Raw genomic sequence first — 18,017 nt, forward strand, 5'->3', positions numbered from 1 at the left:
TGTTACTTTGTATGTATGACGTTAGTTACTTTATGTTCTTTGTTGTGTATGTCTGTTTTCCATGTCTGGTCTTTGTCCCTGGATTACATCCTTTTGATTACGCGCTATAATCTTGTTTCTCTTGATAACTATTTCACATTCTTGTGTATGTCCCTAGATAATTCATAATATTGAAGAGGAAAATGTTAAGTTTTAAGAATATATCCTATTGGAAAGAACAATACTTTGATTGTTTGATCAAATCAAAGAATATCTTTTCTAAGATAGCAAACACAATCTTACCTGTTGGACAAAATATATGTTCATTTTGTTACTTCAGAGATTATGTGTAAATCCATCCCGCCATCAGCGGAGATCTGTTATACTTCCAGAGACTGTACTTTACGTGTTGTGAATGGTGGGAATATAACTTTAAACAAAAGATAAGACACACTTAAATTATAACATACTTGGATGCTGCTTCTAGTAAGGGTCAAATCAAACTTAAAGTGTTAAAGTTCATAAGGCTCGCATATATAGATAAGACTTGTTAATCAACTTAATTAAGATACTTTTACTTTCGTTTTCTTTGTGCAATATGATTAATCCTTCATTCTTTCAACCCAAAAACTTCCGAGTATAAAACATCGATGTAACTTTTAGGAATAACGAATCTGAATGAATTACAAATGACTATCCATAATTAATGACTCAGCATCAGAATTTTTAAGGGCACTTTCACTATGAAAATGCGTGCTTACAAACACGTCTATTTTCGTCAATATATGGGCATGCGTCAGCAATGGCAGGTTTGTAAATTGTGAGAGCGTTAAAACTGGAAATTTAACTCAAATATGTGATATTAGCAGTTAAAATCAGCTGCGATAGTATTCTATGGATGACCTAAACTATTGCCAATCAGAATTGAATAGAATTTTGAACATTCAAAATGTAAATATAGGCAACCAATATTCATGTACATGTAAATATGGCGGACACGAACGTAAACATTGATACTCCTGTTGATACTCCTATTGATACCCATAAGGAAAAAATCACAAACTTTAAAACGTTATTACCCTATTAGTCCTGATTATATACCCGGTAATGTCAAACAAACAGACAGACAAACCAAACAACGACGGGGTAACTACTCATCAGACTTAACTCCTAAAGAAGGAAACATCGAAGTTGACCATACTGATAGTAGCAAGATTCATCAACCACAACCGCAACCTGAGTTGCCCACAAAATTTTACATCCGTACACTAGTAGGCAACATATTTCAGCTCATGTTAAGAAAATTATAGACCATGAAGCCCAAATACAAATGAATGTAAGAATGATAACTGGTCAGAACGAAACTATTAATGAACTTCAACATGAGATCAAAGACTTACACAATCAAGAAACTGATCTTGACTGGCGACTAGAGAAACAAGAACAGTATAGTAGACGTACTAGTCTGCGATTCCATAATATACCCTGTCATGACCCACAAAAGCTAAGGGACATGGATACCGACAAATTTGTTATGGATATCTGTAATGAAAAGCTGGAGGTACCTATTATGCTGAAGGATATAGGTAGAAAACATCCCATCGGAAAAGTGCGTAACAAACAAGTAAGTGTGGTAGCACGATTTATTTTTTTACCGTCAAAGAAATGCAGTCTTCAGTGTTAAAAAGAAACTAAAAGACGACCCAGATAAGTTATTCATAACCGAAAACCTGACGACTAGGCGACAGCGACAACGACTCATGGATGAACTGAAAAAGTTTCGTTTTCAAAACCTAATTGAGGCATGTTGGTCTTACGACGGTCGTGTATTGGCTCTCGGTATCAACAGCAAAAAACCGAGAATGATAGCATCTGATTATGACATTTCACATTTGCTTCAGCTATTTCCATCAGGCAATAACACAGAGAGCAACTTAACAGGTATAGATCCAAAAGTCCTAAAAAATGACTAATATCGTTACCTGAACTGACATAAGAACACGTGGTAGCCTTGTTTATGTTGTTGTTCTTATTATTGAACTTTGACCAGTAACAATCTAAAAATGTAAAATGTGAATAGTACTTACCTTCCAACTTGATTGCTAAAATCCTCCTTAATCCAATTACTGAATTTCGGAACACATTTAATGATTTAATTTCTAGTGCGGGTATACTTGAATACACTTATTTTTGAGGTGTCTTAGTGGAAACAACCTACCGGTTTATAAGTATTAATTGAAGTCAATTACCCACCTTATTGAACATACGAGAAAACACGTGAATGGTCCTAATCATATTTTGAAACAAATTTATATTGAGTAATAAAGGCTGATCTATCTATGAAGAATAGTTTTAATTGATCAGATACATGTATTCATCAATTCCAGTTCCGCTGATCTACATTTCTTTTTTTAACATGATAATCATACAAACTTTTTTGTTGTTGTTCACCCTAGTTTTGTGTATTATATTGTATATATACCCATCTTTTTGTGCTTCCTTGTCATTTTCTATGTTCTCCGCATATTGTGTTATTGGTATTGAAGATGAAATTTTGAATTGTACGCCATCCTGTTTGACAGTTTGAACTTAAAATAGTATTATAATGTGTAATGATTTAGCGTCCTACAAGATTAGGGCCGGTTTCTAGAAAAGCCTTTCGACATATGCCAAATTGTTTTCCTTACTTAGTATATGGTGTCTTATTCTTCCTGTTGTCAGCTGGAAAATATGCAAGAACTGTACCTTTATTAAATAACATTATAACAATCAAGTTGAAAATGATATCACTTTCCGTATATCTGTTACACCCTTCATTTTGTTCATTATATAGCTAAGGTAATGTAGCTTCGAGGATATAGTTTGACTGTCTTTGTGGTTATAAACACAAAAATCCCCCAAAATATTTCGCAGTCTCGCAGTGTTAACCAATCAAACGCCTAATATGAGAGACGCTGATAATCAGCTGACTGTTCCTTTACTTGGTGTAATTGCCACTTTCGTGCTAAGAATATGTACTCAATACTTCGCACTTATATATGGTATTTGTGATATATGATTATTATCAACTAGATTTTTTTTTACGTCCTTGGCTATTATTGTTCATGAAAATCATTCATGTACTTTAGTATGCGAAACGCTTTTATATAATTAGCAACTTTTTGATATGGATAAAATGTCCCTCCAACGACCCCTCCCCGCGATTCCCGCTCTCTCTATTTCGTAGAGCAGTAAGCGGGAGTGTGGTTAATTTAATTTCAATACCTCTGGTGACAACGTTTTCATGAAAATCATGTCTGTACATTTAAAAGTAAGTGAAACCATAAGTGAATGCTATACATCTGTCTACTATTTACAATACATTAGTCAACATTTTTTCTATTAAATGAAACGTTGCATTGGACCGCGCAGTACCCCTGTGCATCTCAATTGGAAAAGTTTAAAACAATTCTGCTGAAGGGCTATTTAAATTTTGTCCTCTGTGTAAATGTCCTAAAAAGTTCAGTTTTTATGTTTATATATATATATATATATATATATCCACTAATATTTGCTCGGATGGTTTATTCTACCAAATCAATGGTTTTCGTGTTAAATCATTACTTGATTTATTTCCTTATATGTTAGCAATGCCAATTATTTAAGACTTGCATTTCTGTTCCAAGTAATTGAAAATATATATCGATCGCCTATCTGTTGAGTGAATAAGGAAATGCATTGTTGTAAAATTGCCACGGAAATATATGATATGAAGCCAAGTTAACATTGATATATATTTTCAATAAAGGTCAACCTTTCAGTAATTCGAATAGTGGAATTGCGACGACGTATTTGATGATGGGCTCTTTTTGTTATATTTTTAAGAAGACTTCGATACCAACATGAATATTTTACTGAAGATATCTATGTTACTAGCATTTTTTTGTTTTGTTAGGATCCTTGCCATTGAAACAACGAAAGACAATGATGGGATATGGTATTGTATCGGCTTATTTCTTTATTACAACCACTACACGCGCCCTAAATATTTTATGTAATTTTATTTTCGATACCGGTAGAAAACACAAGAGAGTTAGAAGTTCAATCTTTATTTTAACAGTTTATGATTTGTTTTTCTTCATGCTCTATAGTAGCCAGTCCTAGATCTTAGATTATTAAGCACCTATTATTATATACAGTGTAAGTATAACGATAATTGTCCCATGTGAAAAGGTCTAAAATTTTTATATAATTTTTTTTAATTTCGTCTTTCATAAACACATTTTTAAATTGCATTAAGAAACATTTAAAGACATTACTTGCTAATGACGTATCAATATTTTGAACACAATTGTAAAAGTTACTCGTTTGTTTTGTACCATAAGTGAATTAATTGTGTTCATCGGGAGTAAGTAATCACTTAACGGTCGTTTTTAAAAAAATTCATGTCTATCAAAAGGATAATATTTGTATTCATTAACACTCCTGGCTCGTCAGGATTTTTTCAAGAAGTGAACTAAAAACCTTTTCTGTCTCTACCTAAGATAAACACTTCGACGGAGAAAGAGTACATCCGTCGGTTTTAATATACATACAGCGATAGACGTTTGTGTCCTCTCTTACTAAATGTTGCAGACAGACCTGTCGGAAGTATCAGACAATATTCAATTATACGTCGTTTGACAATCGGATAACCTCGAAAAAAAAATTTTCCCCAAACATTGTAAGATTCCCGTAATTTATAAAATCGGTATCAGCCTTGTACCGACATTTGATAAGATAATATGTTTCATCTATAAAACACAGCTACACAAGTATATAAATTGCTATGTAAAAACCAAGTATTGAGTATATGATATATATTATTTTCTCAAACATAAAGAGTATTACTAAACTATATTTAGGAATATGTAGCATTAAACCATTATCTAAATATAACCTCTTTCTTGTTGTTAGCTATTTAGGCTTTAAAATGTATGTGATTTAATGAATATACTTCCATACATTTACATATGTTTTTCGCGAAAACTATTGTCAAATATACAACTATTATTGAAATCACTATAATTATGACGCTATAGCTCGTACATAATCACATGCATTTGAAAAGTATTCTATTTCCATTTTGAAAGCATTTTGTCATAACCAGAAAAAAAAACATGATTTATTTTGTATAGTAATAGTATATAAAAAAATTGTAAACGAAATTTGATAAATTAAAAAAAAAACTTAGACTGCAAAGCAGTAATTCAATAATAATTAAGAAGCTTTCCGTGTAAAAATCAGGCAGGTCTTAGGATATTGTTGACACAGGATAAATTTAATCCAACTGAAATTTGTGTTTTTATGCAATGTATATATCATATGTATGTCAAATGTATAAATTTTGTTTTAAATCGACAAATGATGACTCAAAAGTTGCTTTTAAAATACACTAACAATGTAACGAAATTTTGTTAAAAGGAAAGAGTTATATCTATTTTTGAATTTAATCCAATGTTTTCTATGTAATTTATTTCTCCTTCGAGAGATGCTGCATTTGTGATATGAAATGGGTGAATATTTGTTTAAAAAATAATTTGCCATATGTCACCATGACCACTGCCTGCTTTTTGCATTGACTCCCTCGAACAATATAACAAGCATATGTCTTTTACGCACAATATGATTGATTTTCCACATCTTATACAGCCCCAGGCTAACATTTTCCCAACAGTTTTTTTTCTATGTACATATTGCAGCTGCATTTGTTTCATACGCAACCATGATTGTCATTGCTTCGACAAGAGACAAAGGACGAATTCATTTTTATAGTTGCACTGCTTTTGAGAGTTAATCAGAGACAAAAGATATGGAATTGTTTCTTTTTTAAAACAAATATGTATGATATATCATTGTACGCCATTGCAAGGATGTGAAAGAAAATAAAAATCGTTGCAAAAATTAAAATGTGTAAAAAATGCTTGTGAATCATGATTTGCAATTTATGTGTAAGGAATTAAGGTGTTTCAAAATTGTCAGATTGAACTTTAATGTATAAGATCCCGTATTTTTTCGTATTTAGCATAAAATTTGTAAAACTGTTTGGCTGAAACTATAAACAATCGATAACGGATTATTATATGATAGGACTTTTTTCAGGAGTAAAGTAGCTTTATCTTTTATCAATTCAATATCTTAAGTATTTGCTTGACACAATTATTATGCACTAACACATTCATTATTCTTGGATGGAAGCAAAATATTTTATTAATACATAACGAGAAATTAAAAGGAACCTTCATTTGGGGCTGTTTTCCATGTTTACGTCGCATGTTCCCATGTCAAAGAGTTATCAAGGGAACCAAAGTTATAGCGGTAATCAAAAGAATGTAATCCAGGGACAAAGACCAGACATGGAAAACAGACATACACAACAAAGAACATAAAGTAACTAAAATCATACGTACAAAGTAACACAGGTAAATGAGCAACTCGGAGTCCATTAAAAACTGGGAGCATGGACCAGGTGCACCGGTAGGGTAAGCGTCCTCTGCTTTTCTAGAAACACCCGCCGAGTTGCTCATAAAAAGTCAAGTCCGGGGTAGACAAACGAGGAAAGGAAAACTATGACCCGTTGAATAAATCAGTTTTCATGGTGCCGATGGATACACCATAACCATCCACGAGTTCATGATGACGACCAAAAAACTGATGTAGTGATGACTTCAATCTTGTAGCAACATAACCCTGTTCCAGAAGCCTATTTGTTAGAGTTCTAGCGCGATACAAAAAGTCTGCGTAGTTTCGGCAAGCTCTGGCATAACGTATGAGTTGTGATATGAACACTCCATACGCAGGAGCCGAATGGATGTTGCCACAGATGAAAGGAAAGATGACAATTCTGAATGAAAAGTCATCACGTTTGTCGTAAAGTTTGGTCAATAGTTTTCCTTTACCATCGATTTCTAAGTGTAGGTCAAGATATGAGGCTGACTTCACAGTGTCTGTAGTATCTTTTATCTCAAGTTCTTTTGGGTAGATGCGATGTATCAAATCCCCGAAATTAGGATTGTTTGAAGATAACATGTCATCTATATAGCGGAAGCTGAGATTGAAGGATCTAGCAAAACAATATTCTTTCTTTCTGATCAGATCAGTTATAAAGTCAGCCTCATAAGAGTGAAGGAATAGGTCAGCTAGTAAAGGAGCACAATTTGTTCCCATTAGAATGCCGACCGTTTGTTGAAAAACACGTCCACCACACTGAACAAATATGTTGTCGAATAAAAATTCCAGCATTTCTAAACATCTTCCTCTGTATATTTGGAAGATGATTTGGAATTATTTCTTACAAAGTATGAGGAATCTCTACCAAGAACTATATATTTGTATCTAGGTGTACCATCTTTTTTGGAAAAACAACGATGTATAATGTTTTTAAGTCGGGATTATAACTGAGTATGGGGAATAGAAGTATACAGTGTTGAAAAATCATAGATTTTAATGCTATTATATTCAGATAATAGTCTTGAACTGATTGTATCCAAAAGATCTTTTAAATTTTTCAGGATCCACATTGAATTAATACAACTACGGGAGTAACAAGTGTTGTGGTAGGACTGTAGACCCTCTTTGACAGTTGTGAGTATAGAAGTTAAAAGTTTTGAAAGAGGTTTGGTGGTACATTTTGCAGATCCAGCTATGAAACGTTGTTTGTATGGATTCTTGTGAAGTTTAGGAATCCAGTAAATTATTATTATCCAATGAATGTCGGCAAAACCGCTTCTTTTTAAAAATGAAGCTGTTCGATTTTGACAAGTTTGAATTTGTTATCGTAATTTAAGAAAGGAAGTGCCATACCAATTTCTGATATTCTATGACAAATATAAAGTGTGAATGAATCGAATCATATTTTTACCGGCATTAGTTTCATAATTCATAAGATTCATGATTTTCGGTTGTTAAGGTTATAATGATAATTTTGTTTTGCAAAAGAATATGTATTTTCCTTATTGTAAAAAAAATAATCTTATGTTTTCAGCAAGAGCAGCAATCCATACAATCATCAATTTGAATGCTGTGCAAACTTCTACATGTTTAATTCCACGTATTGCAAAAGTAAGTCAATCAGAAAACTGTATTAAAAATATAGTTTTCTAATGAGCTCAGATGCACCACTTTCATATAAACTTAATACTTTTTCCTTTTTTGTGAAAAAAAGAGAGATAATTACCAGAATAATTTTCATTATATAGACAGAGAAACCTTCCTAAACTGATTTTTTAGGACTACAGAAGTTGTTCGGTCTTGACGGATGTTTGGTTTACACTGGTTCAAATTGTTTCGATATTTAAGGAGCCATACCAGTTTAGTTTAGGCCCGGTTTCGGTTTATTTGGGGTTCGGTTCACTGTACAACACTTAATGACACTTTTAGATTACTATTTTATTCACCTATATAATATTTTTGAGGCTCCGTAATATGAGAAATGCATTAGTAATCGCTTATGTAGTTCACCCACGAGAAATATATGACAAATAAAGCCATGTGATTAATCAAAAGAAGAGAACGTTTACTTTTCCAGTGCAACTGGTCCATGCTCCAAGTTTTTTTTAGCGGATTTAGGGTTGGTTACTCGTTTACTTTGATTCTATATATGTTCATGCTATGGATTTTTATGTTATTATTGTTTGTGTCCATGAGTTGATTTTTTTTTATTAACGTTCTAATCCCGTTTCCCCTTATTTTCCCTAAAATATATCCGCGCAACGATTAACATTAAATGAAAGAATTTCAAACATTTAAATTGTAGTTATATTTAATGCATTTTTATAAAATAAATGACGATATTAATTAGTTATCATCAGATAAAAAAATCTGTTCTAGGTTGCCCAAACGGAACCACAAGCAAGCAAGGTGACAATACATGTCTCAAGTGTGGCAAAGGGTATTACGGTACAGCTTGTGTTTGGAAGTGTGACAATACCTGTTCTTCTAATATGTTGGTATTCTATAAATACGCTTTCATTGTATATTTTGCGAATTCAATGTAATTTATCAGCTCGAAACGATAAAGCAGATGAATATGAGGTTCAATTTATGAAATATGTCACCCTTTGTATAAAGTGTTGTACAAATGGGGCATATCTCAATTGGAGAATCTCCTTAACTTCTCGGCCAGCGAATCTAATTGGTATCAGATCATCGAGTCAGGACGATCTAGTAGAAACAAAAAAATCATATAAGTCATATAAGTATAAGGATTATACAACGATACCGATAAAGATGTTACAATAATGGTATAAATTATCAAAATTGTCTTAATCTTCTACAGTGTTTATAAACATAAACTGAGTATGTAGGGTAGTAAATGGTATGAAAACTAATTGCTTGATTAAGGGAAACATTAGGCCATTTTATAAGTAAAATTTCATCGATAATAGACACAGATCTTGAACATTGTGTAATTGAAACAGAAATTTTAATCTGATCTCGAACTTTGTGTAAATTATAACCGAAAGAAAAAAATATACACTGTTGAAAAGAAACTATACGATACTATATTATAGCACTTAATGTTCTTTTTTGAATAATTTCGTTTGGATGCAAGGTTCAGATTTCCTTTATCCTAAATCGCCCTTGCATCTGTTTAAAAATACTCTCAAGACAGTCGTTTGGTATTTGAAATTCTGACTTATAGGAAGAAAAGGGCTTTTTGATATATGGCCTATGTCTCCGATCAAACGTTTTGAAGAGGCTTTATGGATTTGCCTACATATTGGATGTCACAGAAAAACGAAGCAACTATATCTCAATTGCACTATTGCAGTGTACATTTTTCATGACTTGTACGGGCAACTCGGCGGATATTTCTACAAAAGCAGAGGACTTACCGTACCGGTGCACTTGGTCCATGCTCCTAGTTTAAAGTGGAGTCCGGGTTGTTCATTTGCTTTTGTTGCTTTGTGTGTATGATTTTGGTTGCGTTGTGTTCTTTGTTGTGTATGTCTGTTTTCCGTGTCTGATCTTTGTCCCTGGATTGCATTCTTTTGATTTCGCGCTATAATCTTGGTTCTCTTGATTACTATTTCACATTCCTATGTATGTCCCTAGATAATTCATAATATTGAAAAGGAAAATGTTAAGTTTTTAGAATATATCCTAACGGAAAGAACAATACTTTGATTGTTTGATCAAATCAAAGAATATCTTTTCTAAGATTTCTGGTTTTTGTCCCTGGATTGCATTCTATTGATTATCGCTATAACCTTTGTTCCCTTGATTACTCTTTTGTAAAGTTTCTCCTTGGCATTGCCGGTGAATATTGAGTACTGTACTTTAATTAATTTCCTAGGGTTCCAAGGTTCCTGTGGAAGTTCGGAGGAAACATTCCTAAACGATACAGCTTGTTCGAGGTTTAAGTATTGTTTATTGTCGTCAGTTTGTTCTCGGAGTACAGGAAGATTTACTTCGTTCTTTGTTTGCTGGTAGTTTAAAGTTTTAACTTTTAAGTTGTTATCTACTTTCGATGTTTTGGTATCGCTGTATCAGTGTTGAATTTCTTTTTTTCACACGTTCTATCTAGCTTTTTCAACTTAACACAAACATTCTTTGCACTAGCTTTTTGATTGGTGGTTTATTTCTTAAAAAAACTGCGAACTAAAAATGTATTAGTTAGTACTTCTTGAACGGACTAATTCAGAAACTCAAATTTTGTTGTCGTAAAAATGTTGCGTTGGTACAGCGTTCTCTTAAAATACGTTTTGACAAACGAGTAAAGTCATGAACAATAACAATAGCAGAATGCAATACAATTTAGAATTTGTCAATTGGAGGACAGCGGAACTTTATCTTGGTATTTACATTTACAGGTGCAACCCAGTTAATGGAAGTTGCTTTACAGGTAATAACATATTTCCCTTATCTTTTATGTCTTTCCATCCGTTCAAAATAACGCAATCCTAAATAATATTTGATTAATTTTGTGTAAAAGATATATAAACAGATAACTTTCTTCTGAAATATTAGAAAGTGAGAAAAAGGTGCTCTTCGTAATCACCTGGCTGATGAATTTAAAAGTCTACAAATGGCCTTTCTGTTCTTTCTGTTCTCTGTAAAACTTATACCAAACCGTATCGCCACATTAGTAAACAAAACTAAAGGCTATTTGTAGTTGAATGGTTTCTGCAAATGCATAAACTGTAGCATTTGCTTTCCACCAGCTAATCAAGTGTTAAATTTCGCTTACGCACATCACCGCGTTTTTGTTCCTAGAACGGCTGAATTTCCATTTAGCGGTTTAATTACGAAAAACTCCTTGGTAGTACAATTTTAAATTCTGTAATACGCTTGCGTAGAAATAAGTTACCAAATGGAATGAATTATCATCGCAAAATTGGCTATAGAAAAACGCAAATAGCGTACACTATTCTTAATAACCGTTACAAATATCACATTTACTCCAGTGTTGTTATTCTGGTTGAGTTTAAGCAACTTCTTTTTACAAAGATATTAAATCACAACATTCATCAAACTAGTGATTAAGAGTCCGAATACAAATGTAAAACAACATAAATGCCTAAGACTTCATCTACAGATACCATTTAATAAAAAAATATGATGTCATAATCTCCAAATCAAAGTATATTACTTAAATGTTCATCAACAGTTCCCGCATACATTGAATTCAGCAGCACTGAAGTTCTAGATGTAACAGATTCCATTAAAACAACAGGTAATTAAAACAAAATAAAAGGTTTTTGTTGTTTATCTTCCTATTTGAGATGTTACTTATAGATATTTCTAACTATGATTGGATTAAAATGGTGTGCGAATATATATGTTCCAAAATTGTAGTATCCCCTTACGTTTTTACTCAGATTTTTAATCATATCATAGGCACTACACAAGAATTTCAATAATGACAAAGGCCGTCTTTTTTCTCTGCTTGCTGGGTCCAGCCTGAACGATCAATTTTTTGAATAATAAAATTTAACAATGAAAAATTTGCATTGCTCTCCATTTTGCACTTTTATTTTTCAGATAATATTTCAAATATTTTATATGGATTGCTTATTGGTCTAACAATTTTTACCATTGCGTTGGGTCTTATAGCAACTTTGATAATAATTGTCAAACAAAAGCGTATTAAGTCATTTTATCCAACACCAGAAAACTCACAATGTTGCGAGGAAGCTAGATTCGAAAATCAGTATGATTTAATAGAAAAGCCGGACATGACGACATATATACGAAATATTAAAAATAAATCGGTATCGCTACCAGACATTCTCGACACAGGCATTAACTCAAGTAATATTTTATATGATTTACCAGCCAAATCAGAAGGCTATCTAAATATTTATCAACCGTTGGAATCGGGATGGAAAAATCAGGGACCAGTATATGACAAAGGAAAGCATGAGATGGGCTTATCGAAGTCGTCAGCTGGTTATTATCCCATTCAACGAATTGAGAGCAATAAAAAAGGAATTGTAGATGTCCATGCCGCTTATAGAAAGTCAAAGTAACTGACCTCGGCGCGTCACTTGCTTGTCATTTTGTTATACAACTGCTAACATAAGAACTCGAAAACAAGGCAATTTGACATCAAGTTAAGTAGCTGTCTTTCTAAAAATCAGTTGAAGGTGATTAATGCATGTCAAAATCTCATTGAATTCAGTTTTATATATTGTACAGAAAGAATTACTGATCACATAACCAATCATGATTTTTCATTTGGTTGTTGCGCTTTTGAGATAGAAATTATATAGATTGTACAGGAAATTGGCACTTTGAAACTCTTGATTGGGTACCATTTAGTTGATTTTAGTGTTAGATGACTGTATGGTTTTCTCAAAAGTGCAGATCTGAATATGAAATTAATTACTGTTATGGAAACATATATAGCACATGTACAATGAAAAATGGTTTTGATATTCATGCATGCGTTGTTTTATCAGTAATCTTTAACAATAAACTTTATGTCAAGGACAAATACAAAACTCTGAGGGACTTACAATTGCAATGCCTCGGTAGTTCCGAAGATTACGGGTACAATATAGAAATGCTACACTCAGTTGGATGAATACGAAGTGTGCAAAAATTCTTTAATTATATTATCTCAATGGAAATCAATGTTCCTGTAAGATTACTAACTGTAACAACATTTGTTTATGGGTGTTATAAATTGTATTCAATAAAAATTAATTTTGGTTTCGTTAAAGAATAATCCTTGTTTATTATTGTCGGGAAATGAACCGGGATGGAGCATGGGAAACTGGTCAAAGAGAGGTTGCGGTTTGGCCAATAGTAAAAGGGGTAGGCAGAAATCTACCTCACAGAAGAAATCTATGCAAAGATCTTTAAATTTGGTTTAACATCTTGCATAACTTAATTTTTTCTTGGTTGGCATGGTAAGAAATGGGGTCTTTACGTTACAAATATAAAGATTGAACAATCTTTTATGCATCTTCAAACAAAGGATATTTCAATTAAGCACATACATTGAGAAAAAAATCCATTTCTTGCTTTTTTATTGATGCAAAATTGTGTTGCTTAAATTTCTTGTTCTTCTGTTTTTTTACAAAAATTTCGACAAATTTTGTACTAAATTTCTCTATCTATGTGTATTCGAAGGTTAATAAATATACGTTTTCTTATGCCCAATCCGTTGTCAAATATATTTAAACTCAAGAGAAAAATCAATTTTCACGCATATGAAAATCGATCGGTGATACAGTTTATTACATAACAAAGGATTGTTATACAATTGATATATCTACGATAAATGATCTGATACTTTTATTACGCTTGGCTTCTAAAAACAAGGATAAAATATGAAAAAGTGGATGTTCTACTTCGCCGCAATGATGTTAACACTAACTGTGAAAGAAATTTGTTTAATAGCCAGTGTGTCGTCAAACAGCTGGTTGGCGAATGGTGATTTTAAATGTGGCTTGTTCGAATATTGTAGTTACCATGTTGAATCGCGAAATTCTTACTATAATCAATGTCAAAAACCGACTAAAAGTACTAAAAGCAAATGCAAGAACACAAAAGATGAATTACCAGAAGAAGGCAAGAGACCCTTTCATTACTGATTGATGATTGAGATTTTTGTTTTTACAAACATGAAACAAGTTTTTCTAACATAGTTCGCTTTGAAATGTTGAGTGATATGATTTAAAGTAAAAGTACCCCTATAATTTACTCGTTTTACCTATTCTAAGTACAAAAATTTAAAGATAGATCAAGCATATTGGATCAAAGACCAATATTGACACATAAAAATGATATGTTTTTAGTTTTATTTGAAGAATATTAATATCATATATGTATCATGAATATATTTTCAACTAGATGATGACGAAGTTAGACTGACAAGAATAGTATAACTATATTTCTCAAGTTTATAGTATTTGATTTACTTTATCGGATCTTAAGGAGGTAGAACTAGGTTAAGGGACATAACACTTGAAATCATTGATATGTTTGCATCATATTCAATTTCAGAAAAACCTATCAAGCTTTCATTTGATACAGAATAAAATTAGTCGAAGTAACGTTGAGGCTTCCATGAGATTGATGTTAAATGCTAAATAAAAACGTTCCATTGACTTGTAGAAGTTTTGTCCCTTGCACTAGGACTACCTCCTTATCATGCCCAACGTTCTAGTCAAAGAATGGGGTCTAAACATACAATTATCATTCGCCATATTCTGTACATATCTGTCGTTTTGGTTCGTTTCCTCGATCGTACAGTGTAATGACTTAATTTTTACGTAGGGATGATATAAGAGGTTTATTTGTGAAAACAGCTTCAAAGAATACACAATCATTTGAATGTAGTATCCTTCAACAATAAATTTACTAAATCATCGGATTTAGCAAGTTGTGAGAATAGACTGTGACCATCTCGGTTTATCCTTTCTAAAGGTCCCAAGTACCGTGAACAACGCCGCTCCATAAATTGATATAATAATTTTAAAGTTCTTATGGATGCAGTGGAGGACTATGCAAGAAAATGGATAAAACGAGAACAAGAAGACATTGATTCTTTGTCAGAGTGTTTAAAGGCCGTGAGGTCTTTAATTTTGAAACGAATGAAAGTTTAAAGTAAGTCAATGAGTGCCAAGGCTACATCAGTTTTCAAAGCCCCGATGTAGCAAAAACATTGTCTACTATACATGAAAAAATATAATGTCGTACCAGCAGACAAAGCCCAAAACAACATTGTTTTTGTCTGCAAAACATTTACATCCAATGTTTATTAGCAGAGGTAGACGTAGAAAGTAATAGCAGAGATAAGACCTACACTGCTACCACACTCTCCAAAGAAGAGATGGTGGTAAACCATAAATCATTGCTATCCTCTTTTGGTCTCGCTACCAAGGACGATGATTGTGATTAACCGTCTATGTATTCCTAAACTCCACAAGAATCCTTACAGACAACGTTTCATAGCTGGATCTGCAAAATGTAACACCAAATCTCTTTCAAAACATTCACATTCTATACTCACAAATGTCAAAGAGGGTCTGCATTCCTACCACAACAATTGTTACTCTCGTATTGGTATTAATTTAATGTGGATCATGGAAAATTCGAAAGATCTTTTGGAGATAATCAGTTCAATACTATTATCTGAATACAATAGGGTTAAAACCTATTATTTTTCAACACTGTATACTTCTATTATCATACGTTATGCCAGAGCTTGTCGAAACTACGCAGACTTTCTGGAAGAGTGTTATGTTGCTACAAGATTGAATCCATCTCTAAAGAAGATTTATGGTCGTCATCATGAACCTTTTCTAGCACAAAACGTTTCGGTTACTTTTAGAATTTTGTTGCAGTAAAATAACAAAAGCAGTTTACCTACTTGACAGAAAAAAAATAATGTACGAATTTTGGCCGAACCTGTTTAGACACAAACTCACATTAATCCACGGTTCATAGCCTCATCTGTATATCAATCATCATTTGATTTTTTTTAAATGCTTTTGTAATAGAAGCAAGTACGCAAAAAATGATCTGATAGAGGTAATTAGGAGCTGTCTGTATGAAGACAACCATGCCCACCGTGAATATATGAAGACAACCATACCCATAGTGAATATATGAAGACATCCACGCTCACCGTAAATAACACGAATCTTATCCTAGATTCACTAGTCAAAATGCTCTTTGATATGTTTATTTTTGTTTTAGTTTTCGGTAACTTTTTATAATTTGAAAATACGTTTATTCGTGGATACCAGTTTTCTGGATAATGACAGATATAGTGGATCTTGAATTCGTGGTTTTGAGTTTGCAGGATATGCATCAATGGGAATCTCCATTTCGTTAGTGACCAAATTTCGTGGTCTGAACAACCCACAAAAAACACGAAAATTGGTACCCTACGAACGTTAGTACTTTCACAGTATTTATATAGAAAATTTTTCAAGCAATGCCGATTAGCTATTGATATCATATTACAGTTATTGTAAAAATAATATTATCTTATACAAAACAGATATATAGAAAATTATTACAATTATTGTAATCAAAGTTTATCTCACTGTGATAGGTTTTTGTTACATCGTTACTCAAATCACCACTTTTACAATTATTAATAAAAGAACTTGTCAATTTATTTTGAGTATTATTTTTTTCAATAGAGAGGAGAGGATTAAGGTTTGTCTCAGTTAACGTCTAAAATACCCTAAAGGTAAAAAAAAACACATGTTATATGTGGTACAACCTGAATAATTGGAGTATATTGTTTCAACAATATGAATGTGTTTTGAATATCTTGTAATTTCAATTATTGTTGTTATTCCTGCATATCTGAATTTTGATAATATGTTGATTAAGAGTAATGAAGGGAACCAAGGTTAAAGTGGTAATCAAAACGTCCCAAGTACCGTGAACCACGGTCCGTAAATTGGAATTATAACTTTAAAGTTGGGTGGGTGCCGCGGAGGACTACGCAATAAAAGGAGGACAAGAAGGCATTGATTCTCTGTCAGAGTGCGAAAACGCTGTGAAGTCTTTAATTATGAAACCTCTGAAAATTTTAAATAAGTCAATGAGTGTCAATCCTACACCAGAATTTACAGACCACGATGTATCCAAAACATTGTCTACTATGCATTACAAATATGTTGTCGTACCAGCAGACATGGCCCAAAACAACATTATTTGTCAGCAAAACGTATTACATCCATTGTTTATTATCATAGGTAGATGTAGAAAACAATTGCAGTAATAAGACCTATACTGCTTCCACACTCTCCAAAGAAGAGATAGTCGAAAACCATAAATTTGTGTTTTCCTCTTTTGGTCTCTCTACCAAAGAGGATGACTAGCATCTACCGTCTATGTGCTAGATTTCTACAAGAATCCAAACAAGGCTACACAGCTGGAGCTGCAAAGTGTACTACCAAACCTATTTCAAAACTTTAACGTCTATACTCACAGTTGTCGGCTGTCCAGTCTCCAGTCTTACAAAATGTGCCATGACACGTGTTACTCTCGTAGTGGTAGTCATTCAATGTGGATCCTGCAAAATTCAAAAGATCTGCTGGAGACCCTCAATTCAGGATTATTGATTATTATAAGAATACAATAGTATTACATCCTATGATTTTCCAACTAGTTGTACTTATATTCAAAATACTCAGTACACCTAGATACAAATGCGTAGTTCTTGGTAAAAAATCCTCATACTTTGGAATACATTAATTCCAGATCATTGTCCAAATATACCAAAGAAGATGTTTTCAAAATGCTACAATTTTTGATTGACAACATATTTTTGAAGTGTGTTGGACGCGTTTTTCAACAAACGATCGGCATTTCAATGGGAACAAATTATGCCCCTGTACTTACTCACCAATTTCGTCACACTTAAGAGACTGAATTTATAGCTGATATGATTCGAGAGAAGGAACACCGTTTAGTAGATCCTTTAATCTCAGTTTACGCTAACAAAATAACATATTATCGTTAAACAATCCTAGTTTCGGCGATTTGATACATTGCATTTATCCAAAAGGTCGATTGTAAAGAAAACACTATTGATCAAACTA

The 18,017-nt window shown here is 32.8% G+C and overlaps 2 protein-coding genes across 2 annotated transcripts in view; one reads left to right on the forward strand and one right to left on the reverse strand.

Annotated features, from left to right (window-relative positions):
• LOC148617241 (schlafen-like protein 2) overlaps positions 1-363 on the reverse strand; it is a 66,150-nt gene extending 65,787 nt beyond the window's left edge. Inside the window, exon 1 of the mRNA XM_088584772.1 lies at positions 283-363. The gene's annotated coding sequence lies outside the window, so the exon portion shown is untranslated. The remainder of the gene's footprint in view (positions 1-282) is intronic.
• A 7,232-nt stretch (positions 364-7,595) lies between these two features.
• On the forward strand, positions 7,596-13,365 carry LOC148617245 (uncharacterized). The gene is made up of 5 exons (XM_088584776.1): positions 7,596-8,058; positions 8,827-8,941; positions 10,812-10,843; positions 11,609-11,674; positions 11,983-13,365. Exons 1-5 carry the CDS (start codon positions 8,034-8,036, stop codon positions 12,468-12,470), a joined length of 726 nt encoding a protein of 241 aa, XP_088440902.1. The 5' UTR covers positions 7,596-8,033; the 3' UTR covers positions 12,471-13,365.
• Positions 13,366-18,017: the final 4,652 nt, after the last annotated feature.

The sequence above is a fragment of the Perna viridis genome, chromosome 5 (genome assembly GCF_037379345.1).
Source record: "Perna viridis isolate PV_CMFRI_1.1 ecotype Kerala chromosome 5, ASM3737934v1, whole genome shotgun sequence".
In the NCBI taxonomy this organism is placed as follows: Eukaryota; Metazoa; Mollusca; class Bivalvia; order Mytilida; family Mytilidae; genus Perna; species Perna viridis.